The following is a 23600-nucleotide window of genomic DNA, read 5'->3' as shown; positions in this document are numbered from 1 at the left end:
TGAATTTTAAAAACACAATATTGAAAACAATCCCATTTACAATTTCACCAAAAATAATAAAATACCTAGGAAGAAACTTAACCAAGGAACGACCTGTACTCTGAAAACTATATAAGAATGATGCAAGAGACTGAAGATGACACAAGTAAACAGAAAGGTATCCCATGCTTATGGCCTGGAAGAATCAATATTATTAAAATGTTCATACTACCCGAAGCAATCTACAGATTTAATGCCATCCTTATCAAAATACCAACATTTTTCACAGAACCAGACTAATACTAAACAAACAAACCACACATACACACAGCATTGAGCAATTTTCACGAAGCAATCTTCTATTTGGATGTTATATTTCATAGTATATTACTTAAACTGAGTTGACAAGTTATTCTAACATACTTTCAGGTAGGAAACTAGGAAGTTAAACTTCCTCATAAATACTTGTTTTTTTGTACTTTTCTGTAGGAATGCTATATTCCCTATGAAAAATTATGCTATTATTCAAACAATGCAAAAATAGCATGGAAAGTGAGGGCCTCCTGAATTTCACTACCCTAAAAAAACAGTGACTACAATTTGGTGAATATCCATCCCGGCGGAACTCCTCATTCACGGGTGGAAACAATTCTGTAGTTTGCTGCCCCAGAGTGGTAAAGTAAGCACCACTGCCCAATAACACTGTAAAGAACTTGACCCTAACCCAACAAATATTTGCTGAGTTACACGGGCTCGGCACTGGGCTAGGCACTAGGGATCTAAAGGTGGTCCCTATCTTGGAAAGGTTCATAAACTCATAGGAAGTTTGACAAGCATACAAATAACTGGCATGTCCTACCAAAATGACAATGTTACAACTGAGACGAAAATCTTAAGTATGGCAGAAGAACAGGGATTTCTTGTCAGGTTGCAGTGAGGAGGTGACGTTTGAGATGGGTCTTCAAGTGTGCTGAAGTTTCTCAGGTGGGAGTAAGAAAGACCCTCCCAGCAGAGAGCACAGAACAGCACAGGAAAGAACAGGGCTTTCAAGGACTGTTGAGAAGGTCACTCAGGCTGGAGCAGAGCCTGGTATATAGGGAAAGAAAAGACTATCACATAGAAGACAAGACACTATGTGCTCTCAAGTAGGGAAGGGATAAGATCAGCATGGCTTGAAAAGAGAAAGTTTGGAGAACATCTAAAACGTTCCTCACCCACAATAAAACTAGTTTCACGTTTAAATTCTGTGGCTGTCTTCTATGAAAATGTATGTCATTAAAGGCAAATAACTTTGTAAGAAAACATGAGCATTAATGTGTCCTTAAGATGTACCGTGGAAATCCTATTCAAACAACTCTTAAATAAATCATTCCATAGTTGTGATTCCTTAGTTAGTACATTTTAAGCATTGAGGAAAACCCTGCAGATGTGTTATAGTACTATGGTGGCCTCCAAAATGGCACTGTCCAATCGTATTGGCCTCCGGGTATTCACACTTGAGTGTGATCCCTTCTCACCATGAATAGAGCTAACCTTCGTAACTAACCAAATATTGTTGAAATGATGTTTGACATGTGGCTGGGCCACAAAAGCCATTAAAGCTTCTACCTTGCTGTCTCATGCTCATCCTGGGGGTGGGGGGTGTCTGCCACCATGTTGTAAGGATGTTTAAGCAGCCTGGGGAGAAGCCACATGGAAGGAATTGAGGCCTCCGTTTACCGATCAGAGCCACTGGGTGTAGTCATCTTGGAAGTGGTTTCTCCAGCTCCAGCCAAATCTTCCAATGACTGTAACCTCACGAGAGATTCCTGGCCAGCAGCACTCAACCACATGCATGACTGTTGAATTTCTGACCCATAGAAACTGTGAGATAGTAAAAATGTAGTGTTTTAGGGGCAGCTGGGTGGCTCAGTCTCAGTTTCCTGCTCTTGACTTCGGCTCAGGTCATGATCCCAGGGTTATGGGATAGAGTCCCACATCAGGCTCCACACTGAGCATGGAGCCTGCTTAAGATTCTGTCTCTCTTTCCCTCAGACCCTCTCACCCACTTGCACTCTCTCTCTCTCAAATTAAAAAAAAAAAAAAAAGTAGTATTTTAAGGCATTAAGTTTTGGGGTAACTTCTTACACAGCAAGTTCCCTCTGACCCTCTCGCCCACTTGCACTCTCTCTCTCTCTAAATTAAAATTAAAAAAAAAAAAAGTAGTGTTTTAAGGCATTAAGTTTTGGGGTAACTTATTACACAGCAAGATAAATACCAGAAGAATTCTGCTTTCTTTCGTTGACTCAGGGACAAACACATTAACAAATAACATATATATATTTTTTAACAAGTAACAAGATTTCATCTTATATTAAAAAATAACACAATATTCATACTCATAGTTCTAGATATGACATCTAGATGGGCATGAAACCATTAAATAGGCTTTTTTTTTTTTTTTAAAAGCTTATTTATTTTGAGAGAGAAAGAGAGAGAGCAGGGGAGGGACAGAGAGAGAATCCCAAGTAGACTCTGTGCTGTCAGCGTGAGCCCAATGTGGGGCTGGAACTCACAAACCCTGAGTTCATGACCTGAGCTGAAATCAAGAGTTGAACACTTAATGACTGAGCCACCCAGGTGCCATAAGGCTTCTTATGATGGATTCTTTAATTATGTAAATCATCATGTATTCCTGGCCGATTACCATAAATTGTGTTTTTTTAGGAGGTACTGGGAATATAAAACTGACTGACAGACCATATTATGTTTTTCAGTCTAGGAAAACAATACTTACAGGAAAAACTTACCTTGGCTTGGTCTGAAGTTTGGCTTGAATAGAGATGCTTAGGAACAAGTATTAAATGAGTAGGCAGTTAAAGCCCTTTTTTGTGGTATTCGGAGGTCAAATTTTAATCATTCAAATGTCACAGATTTTAAAAATCTGTGTGAAATGTGTGAAAATGTGTCATTAAGTATAAAAAATCCATTCCCTAATTGAGGGGAAATGCTGCTTCAACAGGTACATATTTCCAAAGGTAAACTACACTGAACCAAACATGTATATATTATTTTTCATGATTTTATGTAGTCCACTTTTACAAGAAGATGTCATTTAAGTGTTTTCTTTTACACTTTTACATACTAAAAGCAGCCATACACTTTTACATACCAAAGACTAGGGATTCTTTAAAAATTCCCTTGGGGGGCGCCTGGGTGGCTCAGCCAGTTAAGCATCCAACTTTGGATCAGGTCATGATCTCACTGCTGGTGGGTTGGAGCTCCGAGTCTGGCTCCGTGCTGACAACTCAGAGCCTGGAGCCTGCTTCAGATTCTGTGTGTCCCTCTCTCTCTGCCCCTCCCTACTCATTTTCTGTTTCTCAAAAATAAATAAACATTGGGGCGCCTGGGTGGCGCAGTCGGTTAAGCGTCCGACTTCAGCCAGGTCACGATCTCGTGGTGTCTGAGTTCGAGCCCCGCGTCGGGCTCTGGGCTGATGGCTCGGAGCCTGGAGCCTGTTTCCGATTCTGTGTCTCCCTCTCTCTCTGCCCCTCCCCCGTTCATGCTCTGTCTCTCTCTGTCGCAAAAATAAATAAAAAACGTTGAAAAAAAAATAAAAAAAAAATAAATAAACATTAAAAAAAATTTTAAAATTCCTTTGGAATACATTTTTACAAATAAAATAGATAGCTATTTAGAAAGAAGTTCATGGCCCAAATTCATGGTGTATTTTATTTATTTATTTATTTCTTAAACTTAAAAAAATTATTTATTTATTTATTTGGGGGGAGAGAGAGAGCGCGCTCACAAGCGGGGGAGGGGCAGAGAAAAGGAGAGAGAATCCCAAGCAGGCTCCATGTCATCAGTGCAGAGCCTGATGTGGGACTCAAACTCATCAACTATGGGATCTCTTCTGGAATCAAGAGTTGGAAGTTCAACCAACTACACCATCCAGGCACCCCTAAACTTTTTTTTTTAAGTTCATTTGAGAGAGAGAGAGAGAGCGAGCACAAGGGGGGAGGGACAGAGAGAGAATGGGAGAGAGAGAGAATCCCAAGCAGACTCCACACTGTTAGCGCAGAGCCCAATGCCGGGCTTGAACTCAGGAACAAACGCACTTGGTTATAGGTTAGTTCATTTCAGAGTTTCTCATTTTAATTAAAACCCTTGGGCGTCTGGGTGGCTCATTCGGTTAAGCCTCCAACTTCGGCTCAGGTCCTGATCTCGCAGTCTGTGAATTCCAGCCCCGCATCAGGCTCTGTGCTGACAGCTCAGAGCCAGGAGCCTGCTTCGGATTATGTATCTCCCTCTCTCAAACCAAACCAAACCAAACCAAACCCTTACTGTGGCTTCGGCTCTCACTACCCCCCTCTCCCGACACCATCTCCCAGGCTCTACAATCGCTGGTTTCCGCATCCCGGAGGAAGTTCGTCCTGTCTCTGTGCTGGGTAAAATGTGTGGGAGTAGAGTGGAACGTCAGGATTGAAGCAAAGATGCTTCCCAGGTGCTCGAGGTCTAGACTGCCCTAAAGCGAATGAAACAGACAGAGTTCCAAACCGCTGAGTTCGCCCCTGGCTTAGAAGGGGTTGCACCGCGCATTCTTTTAAAGTCGCCGTCTACCCAAATCCACTCGGCAACACCCGTTCCCAGTGACATCACGACCGTTCCAGCCTCCTGATTGGAAGAGCTCAGTCATTCAATTCTCGCGATCACTCCAGGTCCACGTCCCCTTGCTTCCCTCCCTTCACCCCTACCCGGTAGTCAACAGACCACGTTGCGGGCCACGGAGATACCGTAGAACCAGAGCAGCTCCGGCACTCATCTAGACGGCTGCGACTCTTCTCAGACGCTCACAAGCACGAGGTTTGGCTCCCAGGCATTCTGCCAGACCCGCGGTAGCGCGCGACTCTTCACAGCTCCGCTCGGCCACTTAGCTAGGGCAGCTAGGTGATTCGCACCAATTCCCCCCGTCCTGGGCTATCGCGAGAATTTGGAGGTTTTGGTACTGATTTCCGGTCGCTTACGTCTCCATGGAGACAGCACTTTACTTTTTTTGATCACCTGTCATTCTCTGGATTCCACGTGGTTCGGAAATTACCCAGAAAATGTGGGAGTCAACCAGACGGTGTAAATGGGAGTAAAGCAGCCGTCAAAGGAAAGCAGCCAGTGGGTTTTAGGACTACAATTTGCCGAGCATCTTCTGGCCACTGAAGCAGTGTCATAGGGTGGGCACGGGATTTTCCCTTTGGGGGAGGCCCAGTTCATCAGGACAGACATTTAGGTACCTGTTGAGCACGCATAAGCACCGAGCCAATTTTTGTGTAGTATTGAGGGTTTCAAGATCAAATACTGCTGTAAACTTACTCGCCATTCACCAGAAAATAGTCTCCCCAGTTATCTGTCTCTATCCCTTCTTAAGTTTGTGTATTGGTCACTTTCCTAGGAAGTGATCCCCATTTATTCCCCTAGATATAATCATGTCACTTTCCAAATTCTTCCCTTGTTGTTGCCATTATGTGTTTATTTTTATTACCATTTTCTGTTAAGTAGTTTTTCACGTTCCATTGCTGTATTGATTTCTTACTTTGCAGATGGACCGTAGTTTTTGTTAAGGTCAGGACTAACTTGTCATTTAGATATAGAATATATCTGGTAGTGCACTTTTCTGTTGTTAAAGGCATACCTCCCTTCTAGAACATCTCTGACAGTGTTAGTTAATTCGTTTATTCATCAGATATTTATTAAGCACTGAATATATGCCAGGTACTGTTTTAGGAATTGAGGATTAAAACAGTGGATAAAACAGATTAAAGTTGCTGCCTTCATAGTGTTTATTACTAGGGGAGACAGACAATATACAAATAACCAAGTTACTGCAATTTCAGGTAGTAGTAAGTACTATGAAGAAAATAAGTTAATGGAAATGATCTGTGAATAGGAGTGGTGGCATTTTAGGGACAGTGGTCATGGAAGACTTCTCACAGGAGGTGGTATTTGAGAAGAGACCTGAAAGATGAGGTGCTAAGATCTTGCAAAGATCAGGTGGAACAGACATTAACAGGCAGAGGTATTAGGAAGGGAAAGGTCCTTAGATGGTTAAGAGAAGATTGTTTTGAGATGAAATGCAGAGGAAGGTAGTACCAGATTACTTAGGGCCTTGAAGGCCAAGGTCTGAAGCTAGATTTTATTCTAAGTGTAATTGGAAGCCCTTGGAAAGTTTTAAGCAAGAGCGTAATTAGATTTGATGAGAGTTTTAAAAAGACTGTAAAAAGAGGGGACTCTTCAGAAACAAGGGAGAAGAGAGGAGACCAGTTGTGAGGCCATTGCAGGAGTTCAGGTGCAAAGGGTTCATTCTGCTTCTGTTTGGATATTTTCAGAGCTGGGCGATTCTCTGTTAAAAAGGCAGTCCATTCCATAGTTAGACCAGAGAGTTCAGGGAGAGTTCTCCCTGAATCCAGGGAGCTGGATTCAGCCTCCCTGAAGCTTGCACTGACTTTTCCTAATTCTATAGCAAGACAAAAGACATCTCTTTTTCTGACAGTCCTCCAGCAACAGCAGCTGCCTTATGGCACTTGTCCTGTCCTCTTTTCTCCAGACCAAACACCTTTGGTTAACTGAGCTGTTCTCTGAAGGAGTTGCTCTCTAGGCCCTTCAGAAATCTGTTAGTTCCTTGAAAGTTTTATCATTTGTTATGGCTCCTTAAGGGATAGCCACTAGCACTTTCCTTGATGCTCCACATGTCACCTGACCTGTGGGGGTGAGCAAGGGATCATGCACTCCCTTGATCAGGCTGACTTATAATGTGGTTTTTAGCAGACATGTTGTTCTGTTGGCTCACATACTGATTTGTTTCAAATCACATTTGGCTGCTGTCTCCCTGTCTTGTATTAATGTTTTATGTTTTTTTTCTAATAAAAAATGCAGCATTTTACATTTATTTCTGTTTCATCTTGCTAAGTTCATTCCAGTTTATCGGGCTGTACTTTAATCCTGATTTCAGCATTTAACATGACCTTCCAGCTTTGTAGCTTTTACAAATTCTCTATGTTATGTCCTCTAATGTCTGAATCACAAACATTGCTAAACATGCTAACTGTGCTAAGAAAAGAGCCCTGTGTTGCATTTCCCTAGAGATGCCCAGATGTCATGGTATTATATGTGTGTATTCTTTAGGAACATTTATTCAAACCCATTAGGGACCTTGTTAACTAAAACCTTTTTAACTAAAAGCAAATTCTGTTAACTAAAAACAAACTCACAAGGATAGTATGCAAGTTTCCTTTATCAAATACTCTGCAAAGGTCAAGATACAGTGTGTTATGACATCTCCTGATATGTCCAAGAAGGCACAGAAGTTAGTTGAGCCCAGTTTACTTTTGGAAAAACCATGCTGTTGTTGTTGCTGTCATTACTAAAATGAAGGTTTGCTGTATTTTTAAAATACAAAGACTGGGTCATAATGGGAGTGACTTTGGAAAATAATAAGCTGTTGTTGAGCTTAAAAATGTTTTTCTTTTTTGAAGCAGAAATCCTTAGATCAGTGGTTCTCAACCTGGGGCCACTCTGCTCTCCAGGGGACATTTGGCAATGCCCGGAGATATTTTTTGATTGTAATAACTTGGGGGGAGGGGATGCTGCTGGCATCTAATGGGTAGAGGCGAGGAGCGTGTTAAACATCCTACAATACATAGACACCCAAAAAGTAGCCAAAAAGTTTCTGGTCCAAAATGCCAATAGTGCTGAGTTCAGAAATCCTGAATTAGACAATGCTTTAAATTCTTCTTTTTTACAGTGTCTACTATTAATTCTATTTAAAATGGGCGTAAAGAAGAAGAAAGAAATGCAAGTGACTGCACTGACCATTTGCCATCAAGACCTTGAAACTTTGCGTTGTAAGTGATTTCTGACCTCATTTGTTTATTTCTTTTCTGGGTTGCAGAGTATTTTTATGTCAAGACTCAATACCACATAATGTTCAGACTCTTTCTGTTCAATTTTTCCATGTTCCTTACATTCAGTTTTGCATGTAAAATGATTTCCTAAAAATTTTGTCTTCAGATGAAGTTCGACCTGCTTTTGTTTTGGTTTGGTTTATAAATACTTAGATTTTGCATAACGCGTAGCAAAGGTAAACTTATTTGCATATATTGTTAAATCCTTGAAATGTTTTTGTGTGTGTGTTATCTAGCTTTGGCTGACGTGGAAGGAAAGAATCTAGCTTCTTTGCTGTTACATTGTGTACAACTCACAGATGGAGTGTCACAAATCCATTGTGTTAAACAGGTAAGACTGAGTTGATATTCATTGATGCATCTTGAAGAATATCATATCATGCTATTATGAACTTTTAAAATTAACTGACAATTTTTGGCTCTCGATTTTTAATATCAACGTATCATTAAAAAATAGATTTTTTTTTTTTTTCCTTTTCTGTTCATTGTATAATCTCGTTTTACTCGGTATCAATAGAAGCCATATTCAGGCTTCCACTGCCATTGGAGCTGTAAATAGATGGGACATTGAGACAATTGTGCATACCTTTTTTGTGGAGATAATTAAAAAAAATTATTCTGAATATTGATCTGAATCTTTAAAACTTTTTAGCAGACACATTAAAAAGTTAATATAAAATATAAAGACTGTCCTTACCAGTAAGTGTTTCAGTATTAGGATTTACCATTTGAACTTGCATAATTTTTTTTGGAAAGCAATTATATATATTTTTGCTTTTTCAATAGTGCCACAGAATTCCTATAACTTGAACCATTAACAAGTCTAATTCTTAATAGAGGTGGGTCTGGAGAGTAAAATGGGAGCTGGGGGTATGGGTTAAGAAGTTAAAAAATACTAAAATCAGTGTTTAAATCAGTATCCTTAACAATATAGGGTAGGAAATATTTAACATTACATTGAGACTTAAAAGAGTGTTTGAAACTGTTACTTTGCTATATAGTTGATATTAGACAAAAGTACCATGACTTTGAATTTTTTGGATTGTAGATTGTGCCTTTACTGGAGAAGGCAGATAAAAATGGCGCATGTGATCCCAGTATTCGAAGTTGTTTGGATATTTTAGCAGGAATTTATCTTTCTTTGAGTCTAAAGAATCCCTTGAAGAAAGTCTTGGCAAGGTAAGGACAAAAAGGAAAGGAAGTTAACCATCATAAATGTTCAATCTGAGCAAAAGTAACCAGTATTTAAAATTCTCCTGGTTTGGTAAAACTGAACTGAAATATGTTACTAGCAATTTCATTTGTATGGTCTCTGTTTTGTGTATGTATTACAACTTTTATAAAATGTGAAAAGGCTTTTTAGGTCAAAGACCTTAATAAAACAGGCTCTAGGCTCGAGTTTACAGACGCTTGGTTTAGTCCATTTATATTAATGCAATTCTTGGTTAAGTTTAAACTGTCATCCTGCTATTTCTTTTTCCTTTATTTTTCCCATTTGTACTTGGTTTAAGCATATTTTTAATTACACAGAAATATATGCTTAATGTAAAGACTTTAAGCAATACAGAAGTGAACAAAATGAAAAATGAGCCTTCTATTTCCCTCTTTCTGGCCTATCTTACTTTACTTTTTTTTTTTTTTTTTTTAAGTTTATTTATTTTTGAGGGAGAGAGGGGCATGTGCGTGTGCAAGCCAAGCTGGGGAGGAGCAGAGAGTAGGGGAGAGAGAATCCTAAGCAGGCTCCACACTGTCAGCACAGAGCCTGATGTGGGGCTCCATCCCATGAACCGGGAGATCATGACCTGAGCTGAAACTGAGAGTCTGGTACTTAACTGACTGAGCCATCCAGCCACTCCTATCTTACTTTCTTTAGTAAAGGTCATCGCTTCACATTTCGGTATCTATCTCTTTAGACCTTTCCTTTGGGTTTAATATGTGTATTGTATTTTATTTTAGTTTTCATTTTTTTTTTTACATAAATGTGATTATACTCTACTTATTGCTCTGTAGCTTGTTTTTTCACTAAAGAATGTCTTAGAGGGGTGCCTGGGTGGCTCAGTCGGTTAAGCAGCCAACTCTTAGTTTCAGCTCAGGTCATGATCTCACAGTTTGTGAATTCGAGCCACACATTGGGCTCTGTGCTGACAATGCGGGGCCTGCTTGGGGTTCTCTCTCTCTCTCTCTCTCTCTCTCTCTGTCTCTCTGCCCCTCCCCTGCTTGCTCTCTCTGTCTCTCTCTCAAAAATAAATAAATAAACTTTAAAAAAAAAAAGGAATGTCTTAGAGATATTTTCGTATCAGTGTAGTCCTTATTCTTTTTTAAAAATTGTGTTAAAAAACACATAACATAAAATTTGCCATCTTAACCATTTTTGAGTATTAAGTATATTTACATTGTTGTGCAGTGGATCTCTGGAGCTTTTTCATCTTGCAAAACTGAAAATCTATACCCATTAAACAGCAAATCCCCATTTTCCTTCTCCCTACCCTCTAGCTACCACAGTTCTTTCTATGAATTTGATTGCTTTAGTTACCTCAAATAAGTGGAATATTTGTATCTGTCCCTTTTTGATTGGCTTATTTTACTTAGCATAATATTCTCAAGGTTCATCCATGTTGTAGCATGTGGCAGGATTTTCTTCCTTTTTAAGGTTAAGTTATATTTCATTGTCCATATGTACCACATTGTATTCATCCATTCATCTGTTGATAGACATCTGGGTTGCTTCCTCCTCTTGGCTGTTGTGGAGAATGCTGCTGTGAACATGCTGGGTGTGAGATCCTGCTTTCAGTTCTTTTGGATATATACACCCAGAAATAGGACTACTGGATCATATGGTAGTTCTATTTTTAATTTTCCGAGGAGCCTCCATATTGTTTTCCATAATGTCTTTATTATTTTATGTTCCCACCCAAAGTCCTTATCTTTTCTTACAGCTATATGTATTCCATAATATGGGTATACAAAATTTAATCACTTTCTCACTGATATTTAGTGTTTTGTTTTCATTATTCCAATTTCATTATTCCATGATGCAGTGATATTCTTAATCACGTATATAGTTGTTCTGTGTATTTTCTGAGATAAATTCCTAGAAGTGGAATTTCTTCACCAAAAACATTGCTAATCTGTACTCCCCCCAACAGTGAACCAGAGTGCCAGTGTCTTCATACCTTTATAATGCTGGATAATGTCAATCTTTATATCTTTAAAAATCTATTGGGTAAAAAATAGTATTATGTTTTACTTTTCATTTCCCAGATTGCTGAGATTGAATATTTTTTAATGTGCACAGTTTGACTGTTTGTGATTACATATCTTTTGTGTGTCTTCTTGTTAGAATGACTTTTTTTCTTACTTAAGTAAATTTATTTAATGTGTCAAAAAGCAAATGATCAGATAGTGGCCAGTTCTAGGGTTTTGGTGAAGCAGTCAACCATGTCATCAAAGATCTTGATGTTTTCCATGTTTCTCCCACGTGTTGGCCATATCTTCCCTCAGAATTACAAGGGACTGTAGCAGTTACAAGCACCTTAGACAGACATGACTGCGTCCAGAAAAAAAGAGAAGGAAATTTCCTCTTTTCCAACTCTTTTTATTGGAGAGAAAACATTTTGCAGAAGGTCTCAGTAGAGTTCCTATCACTTTCTGTTGTCAAGATTGGGTCATATACCCTCCTTCTGGTTTTAAGAATGGCTGGGAAGCAAGATTCTCACACCTCTGTAGTGGGAGGTGGGTTTTGCCAATAAAAAAGGGCATGGGGGGGGGGCTGGGTGGCTCAGTCGGTTAAGCATCCGACTTCAGCTCAGGTCATGATCTCACGGTTCGTGTGTTCAGGCCCTGTGTCAGGCTCTGTGCTGACAGTTCAGAGCCTGGAGCCTGCTTCAGATTCTGTGTCTGCCCCTCTTTCTTCCCCCTCCCATGCTCATGCTCTGTCTCTCTGTCTCTCAATAATAAATAAACGTTAAAATTAAAAAAAAAAAAAAAAGGGCATGGGGAATGCCTGCAGGAAGTCAGCAACCACAGAATGTCTTCTTGATTTATAACAGCTTTATATAGGTTATGTACCAAATGTATTCCTTTGTTTATAGTGTGTTTGCTTTTTAAAAATTACAAATTATTTTTTTGGTAATCAAATCTAATATTTTTCTTTGTATAGATTTCTGAGTTTCATGCCTTGCTTATGTATACTTTCTGTAGGATAAGATCATATAAAATTACATGCTTGTCTTTTAAAATTTATTTTTTTTGTTTAATCTTTAAATTCATCTGGAGTTAAGCTTTGAGTGGACCATACGTTAGAGATCCAATTTAGTTTTCTTTTTGTAATGGGGAGCCACTTATCCCCAAACTTTTGAATAGTCCATCTTTCCCATTTATTTGGAATGCCATTTTATTATGTTCTGTGTTCCTGTATAAACATAGATTCAATTTTAGATTTGTGTCTATTTGTTTACTCACCCATACCACACTTTTATTTCCTATAGTGTGATAATGTAGTTTAATTATATACTGAAGCACGTCACCCCTTTGGTGGCCTTTCTTTTTCAGACTATTCCTATTTCTAAATTCTTTTTCTTCTAGAAGAGCTTTAGAACTCTTTAGGCAATTAAAAAAAATTCCTACTGTTTTTTTTTTTTAATTTTTAATGTTTATTTATTTTTGAGAGAGAGACAGAGACAGAGAGACAGAGAGAGAGAGACAGTGTGAACAGGGGAGGACAGAGAGAGAGGGAGACACAGAATCTGAAGCAGGTTCCAGGCTCTGAGCTGTCAGCACAGAGCCTGATGCAGGACTCAAACCCAAGAATGTCAAGATCATGACTTGAGCTGAAGTCAGAAGCTTAACCGACGGAGCCACGCGGGCGCCCCCTAGTGGTTTTGATTTAGATTAATTGAGTTAAATTGACACTAAATTAAATTTATCTCTTCAAACATTTTTTTAAAAATTTGTTTATTTTGAGAGAGAGCATGTGTACATGAGCAGGGGAGGGACAGAGAGAGAGAATCCCAAGCAGGCTCTGCACTCCTTGCTGAGCCCAACATGGGGCTCAATCTCACAACCGTGAGATCATGGCCTGAGCCCAGAGCAAGAATCTAACACTTAACCAGCTGAGCCATCCAGGTGCCCCTATTCAGTGAATTTTTATTGACTATCTACTCTATGTCAAATAAATATTCTAGGCATTGGGGATACAGTGAATAAGGCAGTATAGAATGGAGGTTACATTCTAAGAGGAAGATTGAAAATAGTCAAATAGTCAAAATATATAGGATTAGATGAAATGAATGTGATTGGGAAAAATAAAGCAGTGATGGGAGATGGGAGCATCAAGGATGGGGTGAAGGTTGCAATTTAAAATATGGTGGTCACTTCAGATATCTTTGCTAAAATGACATTGATAAGGTGATATCATTGAGACTGACCTGAAAGGGACAAGGGAATGATTATTATTGGGTCTATTTGAGGGAGGAGTGTCAGTTGGAGGAAATAGCAAGAACAAAGACTTTGTTATATTGTTGCCACAAGGAAGGCCATGCAGCTAGAGCTAAGTCAACAAGGATCAAGATGAGGCTGGAGAGATAGTGGTGGGGCTAGAGTTTGTGGAGTCTTGTAAGTCATTGCAGCGCTATGGCAACCAACTGAACTGAGATGGACATGTGGGACAATTTTAGGCAGAAGATTAACACAGTGTTTTTATAATATCACTCTGGCTTCTCTATTGAGGAGGGAAGCAAGATGGAAGCAAGGAGTTCAACAATTGTGGCATGAAGTTAAAATTTTCTGGCTGTATTTTGAAGATGTAGTCCAGTATTACTTCATTTGTGTGATTCCCTTCTACATACTACATGATTGCCAGATTTCTAATGCTTGGTTCTTTTTCTAGCTCACTAAATGGCCTACCTGAATTTTTTCTAACTGAGGCTGTACAAAGTTTTACTTCTCGTCTTCAGGAAGAATTGAGTACTACTGATGTGTACTCTTATAGGAAAGTAATTGACAATATATCTTGCTGTATGGAGAACTTTGACGTAGGTAAGCCAGCTCTTTTGTAGTATTTTTTCTATCATTACATTATTGTTTTTAAACAATTTTGTTAATGTTAGTTTTGGTCCTGAGACTCCCTACCAGTGTTAATTTTTTTATTCCCACAGGTAGAGCAGGTGTTAGTAATCTTCTTAAAAATGGTAAGTCCCATCCTTTTATTTTATTCTGAGGGTGTAACTGCTTGTATGAGTCAGTTTGGAACTGGTTGTTTTCGGTTTCTTGGCAATGGGTAGAGTTTTGCAGATTACCAACGTACATCACGTCCCCGCCTTTTAAATATTCCTTTTAAATTTCTACTTCTATACCATAATATCACTGTAGGTAATAGTGACTTAAAATATTTTCTTATATTGACATTAAAATTCACAGTTTTAGGTTCTGCTTTGTCATCATATATTCTTTTTGTTTCAGTGCTTCATTTTATGCAGAAGAGTTTAACTGAAATCTCTGAAGAAAATAGGCAAGTAGTATCTGTATGCTTGTGCATGTGTGCATGAACACTTGTGGTTGTGCATTGTCTTTGTACACAGGAAATTTTTAAAAAGTTTCCAGAACATGCTTCATTCCATTCCTCTCTGTTAATATTAGACCTGATTATAAATGTATTTTTTAGAGGTTTGATATTTAATTTAAAAAATCAGAAAGGGGCACCTGGGTGGCTCAGTCAGCTAAACGTCCAACTCTTGATTTCGACTTAGGTCGTGATCTCACAGTTTGTGAGATTGAGCCCCGCGTCGGGTTCTGTGCTGACAGTGTGGAGCCTGCTTGGGATTCTCTCTCTCCCTCTTTCTCTCTTTCCCCCTACCCTCAAAATAAATAAATCAACTTAAAAAAATCAAATGAATTTTTAGGAGAATATGAGCAAGAGTTCTTTCCTCCCTGAGTGTTCCTTACTCATAGCGTCTGTTCTTTTTTTTTTTTTTAATTTTTTTTTTAATGTTTATTTTTGAGACAGAGAGAGACAGAGCATGAATGGGGAGGGTCAGAGAGAGGGAGACACAGAATCCGAAACAGGCTCCAGGCTCTGAGCTGTCAGCACAGAGCCTGACGCGGGGCTCGAACTCACGGACCGCGAGATCATGACCTGAGCCGAAGTCCGCCGCTTAACCGACTGAGCCACCCAGGCGCCCCTAGCATCTGTTCTTTTATAAATGAAACATCCTGTTATTTTTCTGGGGATATTAATGATAGGGTTTTGTTTTGTTTTGTTTTTAAATATAGTTTTCTTACCTTTGCATAGTCCTAGTTCTTTTATGTTGCTATTTTTTTTCTGTTTGATGCTTTCGGTCACTTCACTATATGAAACTGGAAGCTTTCTTTAGAAGTCTGGTGATATTTAGCCTAGCGCTCATATTTAAGGATGGGGCACTGAGAGTTGATTTGAAACTGTGTATATGGGTGGGGTTGATGGCAGGTTTTATTGTAGGCTAGTTTAGCTAGGCTATTTCTTTGGAAAACCTCCGATGTCAATATCTTTAGGTCTTTTTGCATGGGTAGTGGATTCACCATGGAACCAAACCGTTGGCTTAATCTTCTGGTTGCTGAGGGAGTGAAAAAAGCTGAGGTCATGGCGTTTGGCATTCATTGTTTATATATTTGCCTAATTCGCTTGTTTGCAATCTGGTGTTGCTTTACCTTCCCTAGAGGTAAGCCACTTGTTTGCTGGTTCTTACTCTTCTTCAACAGACTTGTAGCCCGTCTTCTTATTTTCAGCCCTACATTTATTTCCACATCAAGGAGTCCTGGTGCCAAGTTTCTTAGCCTTTTGAGGCTGCAAATCAGGTCGTTTTGGGGATTATTCTCTGGCTTAGTATTTACTTTTGTTGATTCTGCTAAGTTAGTTATTATCTATCTGCTTTGTGGCTTCCAAAGGCTTATTGTTATTGTCTTGTTGTCTATTTGTTGCCCTTGTGTATTTATGTCTTTTTATGTGGTTGGTTTACTGAGGTTCTGGCAGGGAATAGAGGTAATATATGTGTGCTATTCTTTTTTTTTTTTTTAATTAATTTTTATTTTAATTCCAGTATACTTAACATACAGTGTTATATTAGTTTCAGGCTATTAGAGTGATTCAACAATTCTATACATTACCCAGTTCTTCTCACCATAAGTGTAGTCTTTAATCCCCTTCACCTATTTCACCCCTCCCCTACCAACCTCCCCCCTGGTAACCATCTGTTTGTTCCCTATAGTTAATAGTCTTTTTTAATTTGTCTCTTTTTTCTTTGTTCATTTGTTTTGTTTCTTAAATTCCATATATGAGTAAAATGCTATGGTATTTGCCTTTCTCTGACTGCCTTATTTAGCATTATACCTTCTAGATCTATCCATGTTGCAAATGGCAACATTTCGTTCTTTTTTATGGCTGAATAATTTTCCATTGTATGCATGTGTGTGTGTATGTATATATGTGTATATATCACATCTTCTTTATCCATTCATCTATCAGTGGACACTTGGGTTGTTTCTGTATCTTGGCTATCGTAAATCATGCTGCAGTAAACATAGGGATGCATATGTCTTTTCAAATTAGTGTTTTCATATTCTTTGGGTAAATACCCAGTAGTGGAATTACTGGATCATATGGTAATTCTATTTTTAATTTAAAAAAAAAAATTTTTTTTTTTTTAACGTTTATTTATTTTTGAGACAGAGAGAGACAGAGCATGAACAGGGGAGGGACAGAGAGAGAGGGAGACAGAATCGGAAGCAGGCTCCAGGCTCTGAGCCATCAGCCCAGAGCCCGACGCGGGGCTCGAACTCGCAGACCGCGAGATCGTGACCTGAGCTGAAGTCGGACGCTTAACCGACTGAGCCACCCAGGCGCCCCCTTTTTTTTTTTTTTTTTTAATTTTTTTTTTTTCTATTTTTAATTTTTTGAGGAAACTCCACACTGTTTTCTGCAGTGGCTGCACCAGTTTGTATTCCCACCAACAGTGCACGAGGGTTCCTTTTTCTCCACACCTTCACCAGCACTTGCTGTTTCCGTGTTTTTGATTTTAGCCTCTGTGTGCCATCTTTCACCCAAGGTCTCCTTTTGCCTTGCCAGGAGTGCCTTCTCTGTCTCCTTTTAGGTTCTTCCTCTGCTCATCTCTTGAATGTGGGTTCTTTCCTTGTTATTCTATTTGTTCTTACTGCTTAATACCATCTACCTCCTTGGTGTTAGGCACCTGCTAATATTCAAGATTCCCACATTTCTCACTCCAAGTTAGATCTCTTCCCTGAAGTGGTGGCTTCATATAGTCACTTGCCTCCTGGACATCTCAACTGGGATGTTTTATAGGTGTCTCACATTCAGTGTGTCCAAAAGAAAATTCACTGCCTTTTTACCCCCACCCACTAATAACTTCTATTCTTCTTTCTGTATCTTTGAATTTGCCTATCCTGGATACGTCACGCAAATAGAATAAGATTTTTATTTTTTTGTGTGCTTTCAGGGTTAATCCATATTGTGCCGTGTATTAGAGTTTTATTTCTTTTTGGCTGAATACAGCATTCCATTGTATGTATATACCACATTTTGTTTATCCATTCATCTGTTGATGGACAGCTGGGTTGTTTCTTCTACCTTTTGGCTAATGTAAATAATGCTGCTATAAACATTGTTATGCAAATATCTGTTTGAGTCTCTACTTTCAGAATTAGTGGATTATATGGTAATTAGTAGAATTAGTGGATCATATGGTAATCTAGTGTTTAACTTTCTGGGGGACCTTAGACTGTTTTCCCTGATTTGTGTTTTAATATCATCACTCTGTGTTCTGCTGTGTTGAGAATAGACTCAGGGTGGGCCAAGGATAGAAGCTGGGGGACCAGTTAGGAGGCCACTGCAGTAATCCAAGGGAGAGACAAGAGTGACTCAGGCCAGGAGTAGCAGTGGAGGTGGTCTGATTCTGTATTTTGAAGGTAGGACGAACAAGATTTTCTTACAGATGGGATGGGGAGGAGGAAGTCAAGGATGGTCACAGGGTTTTTGTAGGATAGAGATCCTAGCAGGTGTAGCAGGTTTGGAGTTGAAGATGAGTTCATGTAGTTGGAGGTGTCTGTTAGACATCCAAGGAAAGATATTGAATAGAAAGTTGCATATACAAGTCTGGAATTAGAAAGAGAGGTCTAACCTGGAGATAAAAATTGGGGAATTGTCAGCATATAGATTATAATTTAAAGTTTATGAGCTGGATGAAATCAGCATCAAGGGAACAAAGTAGCTGGAGATGGGGACTAAAGACTGAGTTGTGGAGAGCTATAACATAAAGAGCTTGGAGAGAAGATGATGAACTAGCCAAGGTGTCTAGCAAGGAGCGATGGTAAAGTAGGAGAAAGTGGAGGAGAGCCTGGTGTCTTGGAAGCCAGGTGAAGAGAGCGTACCAAGGTTGAGGGAGTGTTCAAGTTATGAAATTGTGGCATTCATTCTGGATCTGCTACTTTTACTCTAAAAGGAGAGAAATGAGGTTGGTCATTGGCTGAGAAGGAGGGAAATGTTGAGGTAAGAGTGTTGAAAGTTTGTAGTAAATGTCCATAGAATTGGAATGTTTATGGGAGTGGAACAGAGAGGTATGAATGTCTATTATAACCTAAAATGAATTTTGGCCCTTTGATTGAGGAATGTTTTTTATTGAGGGATGGAAATGGTGACATTTTCGTGTGACTTTTCTTTTGTAATAACGTCTCTTCTTCGTTATAGAAAATTTGCCGGAAATCATATTGTTCAGACGCAGTTGATGAATGACTTGTCGGTAGGCACTAGAGTTTCTGTGATGTTGGTACAGAAAATACAAGACTTTCAGACACTTCATGTGAGGATTTCCAGTTCCCCCACATGGCAAAGTATGTGTGGATTGCTGAGTATTTTCACCAAGTTTTTAATTGATGGTAAGTGTAAAACCGTAAAAATGGTGATTATAATTGAGTGTCGTTCAGCTTACGCTAATAATGGTATGAAATGTTTGATACTTAACTGACACGTAGAACTACTTCTCCCCTAACCCCTTAAAGTGGGGAGGCCCTGGATTGTGAGGTTTTAATGCTTTTTCTTTCAAATGTACCAGTTCTCCAAGGGGTAATGTTGAAGGACTTTTCTAAATGTGTGTATGTGTATTGTAAAGAAGGAAATCTGACAGTCTTAGTGTTGAAAAGCCAGAGACGTTAAGTGGCAAAAGAAAATTCTTGAGAAGAATAGATTTCCAAATTTGGAAGGAAAATCTGGAAAGGTAAATGTAATCTGTACATTTCTCCTCAGCAGTAGGTATTATCCTCAAGTAATGATAGTAATCCTTGTGGGGCCATTCATCATTCCCCTTTGTATCTCTCATATGTTGCTTTTCTTTATATGAATTGTGCCACTGGAAACCAAATAGCTAATGAGAGGAAGTCTGTCTTTATAAAAGTATTTCAAATAATAAATTAAGATGAAATGGTAGAATATCACTATTTTGTAACCCCCAATGAATTGACGTAGGCATTAAGCATCAGCAACTGCTAACTTTACAGAACAGACAACCAGACAATATATGCCCCTTAGATCTAGTCTTGGTTTCACCATCTATACTTTTCCCAAAGTGACTGAACTTGAGACCAATCTCTAGGTCACCTGCCAGTTTACAGTAATTGTAGAAGAGAGAAGAACGTGTGCAATTGCATCAGGACTAAACAAACCCACATCTAGATTGTGGGAAATGTTGCAGGTCAAAGGCCAGAGTTCTTGAATAGAGAAATTGTCATGCAATGAAAGCGGTAGAGAGGGCACCTGTAGATTAAAACACATTTAAAAAATACATCACATTTTTAAAAAAATGGACGGGATGCACATTTGATTAATAAAACCATTTGAAAAGAAGAAAGCCATTACTGTGAAAGTCACAATAATGCCTACTCAGGGTGAGAGAAGGGGATTGTGGTTGAGATGAGGCACGTGGATGAGCCTTCCGGGCAGGGTGTCTTGAGTACTGCTTCTTGCTTTGGGCAGTAGGTACAAGGGTGTTCATTTCAATTTAATTCATTAAGCTGTGCCCTTGTTTTGGGTGTTTTCCTATATCAGTGTTTTATATTACAATAAGATTAGCAAAAAAAAAAAAAAATACTTATCGTGTTCACAAAAAGTTAAATTACTTTTTCACCTTTATCTCTCATTCTATATGATCATGTATGGATGAATATTAATAAAAAAATTAATGAATTGGTTCAGATGTTTCATTTGTTTTTTTTAAAAATTTTTTCATGTTTATTTATTGTGAGACAGAGAAAGAGAGAGAGAGACAGAGTGTGAGCAGGGGAGGGTCAGAGAGAGAGGGAGACACAGAATCCAAAGCAAGCTCCAGGCTCTGAGCTATAAGCACAGAGCCCGATGCGGGGCTCGAACTCACAAACCGCGAGATCATGACCTGAGCCGGAGTCCTACGCTTAACTGACAGAGCCACCCAGGCGCCCCGGATATTTGCTTTTTAAAAGAGGAATTTGTTATAGGATGGGTAAAACACAGAAGGCCTGATTTTAATAAGAGGTAGCCCCTTTTCTGAACCATTGATGGGACCTCTTCATTGCTGTTCTTCCCCAGGATTTCAAAATTTCATGTATTAGTAAAATGTTCAGCTGCAAGTAACAGAAAACCAAACTTCAGGCACTTCAGGCACTTAAGCAAATATGGCTCCCCTCGTCCCCACATAACTTCAAGTTCTGAGGCAGGTGATCCCGAACTGTATGCAGTCTAGGACTCAAACATTTCTGCCTTTCTGCTCTGCCGTCTTCAGCATGTTGGCTTTTACTCACGTTTTTTGCCTCCTGGTTGCCATTTGACTGCTGTAGCTCCAGACATTATGTCTATGTTCACGGCCGGAAGGAGGGCCAGTTGCATCCTTACCTTTAATCAGGAAAAACAAAAGTTCCCAAGTACCTGCTTCTATCCCATTGGCCTGAACCCTCACGTGGCTACCTTTACTTGCAGGCAAGATTGAGGAAGCAAGTGTCCCGCCTTTGGCTGAGTACGTGGATGCCCCAATCAAAGTCACAGTTCTGTTAGCAGGGATAAAGGGCACAGTGGATATTTAGTAGGTAGTTTATGGTAGGCATTTTTGAGTCTTATCCCCGGTTGAATAATTTACCATATTTGGTAAACTTTATTACAAACCAGAGGCTAATAGAAAACAAAGAGAAAATAGCAAGTCAAGATTGGTTGCATTGGGTACATGCCAATGATAGCAGAGCTTTCAGTTAGCACTGATGCAGGCTCTTTACACAAGCCCCGAAATCACTTTAAGAAAGAGTAATGCATGTGGGGGTTGGGCTGGAGAGGCCTCAGTGCAGGGAAGAGAGTGAGCGGTATTGCTGCTAGATGTGCTGCGGGGAGAGGAAGGGAGAGTGGGTGTTAGTGGAGAGAGGAAGGAATCACATTTATTAAGTGTTTATGTGCTGGGCATAAAAGTCTTATGTTCGTTATGCATTTAAAGCTTAAAATAATTGTCAGGTAGGAGTTATATTGTCCCATATTACAGAAGAGAAAGCTGAGTCCCTGGGAGGTGAAATAACTTGCCCAAGTCCTATTCACCTAGGATGTGGTCATGCTAGAAATTGCACCCAGGACTCTCTGTCCCTGCAGCATGTGCTTTTTCCACTGTACCAGAATATCCATTGTCATTTAATCCACACTCTCTACTTTTTTACCAAATAGATCACCTCTTACAGACAATTCAGAGTACATCTGGATTAGCTGTTATTCTTTTTATTAAGGCTATGTTTCACCCACCTGAAGAGATTCCTGATTTGGTGAGTGCATCTCCTTTGTAGAATTGTATATTTCATTGATAATTAGATACATGTTTTAAAAATATTTTTAAAGACATGAATTAAAAATTTCTTTCTGCATAGTAGAATCTTTCTGATGATCTTTTTCTCTTACAGTAAGAGACAGTCCAAAAATGCAGAAAAAGCAGAAAGAAGACCAGAGTAGTCACCTGTAAATCCATCTCCTAAAGATAATCACTATCAACATTTTTAGGGGTGCCTCTTCATATGCTTCTAGTGCTGTTTGTTCAGTTTCATCTCTCAGTGTTATAAAAGATATTTATAATATTAAAATTATGCAGGGATTAATATATACATACATGAAGTCCTAACTTTTTGATAAGTATGTCCTTTTCATTAAGAATAACCCAAATATTGAACTTTAGACTGGAAGCATGTGAGAGTCAATTTTTTGGTGAATTTGATTACATGGAAAAGATAATTTGATAGTTTGCGCGCTAATCCTTATATTTAGTACTAGCAGGGTTTTCTTCCCTTACTCTGTTATCTAGAAACTTATTTTAGTTGTTTATCTGACGTTATATAAAATAGATGTGTACTCTTCTATGAGATCACACAAAGTATTTACCATTGGATAAAATTTAATAATTTGATTTCTCAAATCACCTCTAAAAAGTGTTAAGGTCATTCACCTGCAGGGGATGATAAGTTTTGCTCCACTAGTACATTCAAACCAGCAAAATGGTTCACGTACTTAGAATTCTTAATCCTAAGACTTAATTTTTTCCCTTTTGGTAATAATAACTTTAACACTTGTGGCTTCTCATCTTTAGGTTCAGTTATTTTCCTAGGATGTTTCAGGGGAAAGGGAATTTTGGATGTACATCTTGAAATATCTGTACAGTTTTAGAGGCTTTGTAACATGTTAGCTCTGTTATGTTTTTCCAGATTAGTAGTTTGCTTCTCCGTTCAGTGGACTGTACCAGCATCCCTGACTGGTTTTTGAACTGCTGCAGGAGCCTTTGTTGTGCTGATGTCTCGCAGTCAACTCTCTTATTCCTGTGTCAAGGGACACTCACCATGTTGGACTGGCAGAATGGAAGGATGGGCCCAAGCGGGGAGGCCCTGCTCTTGAATATCGTCCATGTATTGTTCACCTTGAGTTCACAGTGAGTTTTCATGCTGTTGTCTCATATTTTCTTTTGCTTGCCAGACATTTAAAAGATGGTGACTGAACCTGCATACTTAGTAGTTCAATGCAAAGTGCTCAGGATAGTCCTGAATTGAAAGGGTGATATATGTAGGCAATGAAGTGGGTATGAAAGAAGATGAGATGAGAGAGAGTTACAGAAATTACTAGGGCAGGTGAACCTGTACTGAACATTTTTTTTTTAATGTTTATTTATTTTTGAGAGACAGAACACGAAAGGGGGAGGAGCAGAGAGAGAGAAGGGGACAGGATCTGAAGCGGGCTCTGTGCTGACAGCAGAAAGCCTGATGTGGGGCTTTAACTCATCAACTGTGAGATCGTGACCTGAGCCAAAGTCAGAGGCTTACCTAGGTGCCCCTGTATTGAACATTTCTAATACTAATGTTAACGTTTAGTCTCTAATGCTAGCATTAAAAAAAATTTTTTTTTTACATTTTATTTATTTTTGAGAAACAGAGTGAGACAAAGCGTGAGCGGGGGAGGGGCAGAGAGAGAAGGAGACACAGAATCTGAAGCAAGCTCCAGGCTCTGAGCAAGCAGTCAGCACAGAGCCCGACGTGGGGCTTGAACCCACAAACTGTGAGATCATGACCTGAGCCGAAGTTGGACGCTCAACCGACTGAGCTGCCCAGGTGCCCCTAATGCTAGCATTTTTAAAAAACTATGAAAATTTTTATATGGATAGTGCTTTGGAG

The 23600-nt window shown here is 39.2% G+C and overlaps 1 protein-coding gene across 2 annotated transcripts in view; it reads left to right on the top strand.

Moving 5' to 3' along the window:
- Positions 1–4737: 4737 nt before the first annotated feature.
- THADA (THADA armadillo repeat containing) overlaps positions 4738–23600 on the top strand; it is a 333497-nt gene continuing 314634 nt past the window's right edge. Inside the window, exons 1-10 of one of the 2 annotated variants that reach the window (XM_049650200.1) lie at positions 4738–4821; positions 7751–7850; positions 8147–8241; positions 8959–9089; positions 13798–13946; positions 14066–14098; positions 14370–14418; positions 18643–18830; positions 21622–21716; positions 22644–22864. In XM_049650200.1, the coding sequence (XP_049506157.1) occupies positions 7775–7850; positions 8147–8241; positions 8959–9089; positions 13798–13946; positions 14066–14098; positions 14370–14418; positions 18643–18830; positions 21622–21716; positions 22644–22864 (1037 nt within the window). In that variant the 5' untranslated portion in view covers positions 4738–4821; positions 7751–7774. Of the gene's footprint in view, positions 4822–7750; positions 7851–8146; positions 8242–8958; positions 9090–13797; positions 13947–14065; positions 14099–14369; positions 14419–18642; positions 18831–21621; positions 21717–22643; positions 22865–23600 lie in introns of those variants that run through there. The other variant, XM_049650201.1, reaches the window with a different exon arrangement.

Source organism: Panthera uncia, assembly GCF_023721935.1.
Source record: "Panthera uncia isolate 11264 chromosome A3 unlocalized genomic scaffold, Puncia_PCG_1.0 HiC_scaffold_11, whole genome shotgun sequence".
NCBI classification, from domain to species: domain Eukaryota; kingdom Metazoa; phylum Chordata; class Mammalia; order Carnivora; family Felidae; genus Panthera; species Panthera uncia.
The sequence above is the reverse complement of the archived record's forward strand: the minus strand, read 5'-3'. Positions and strand labels throughout refer to the sequence as shown.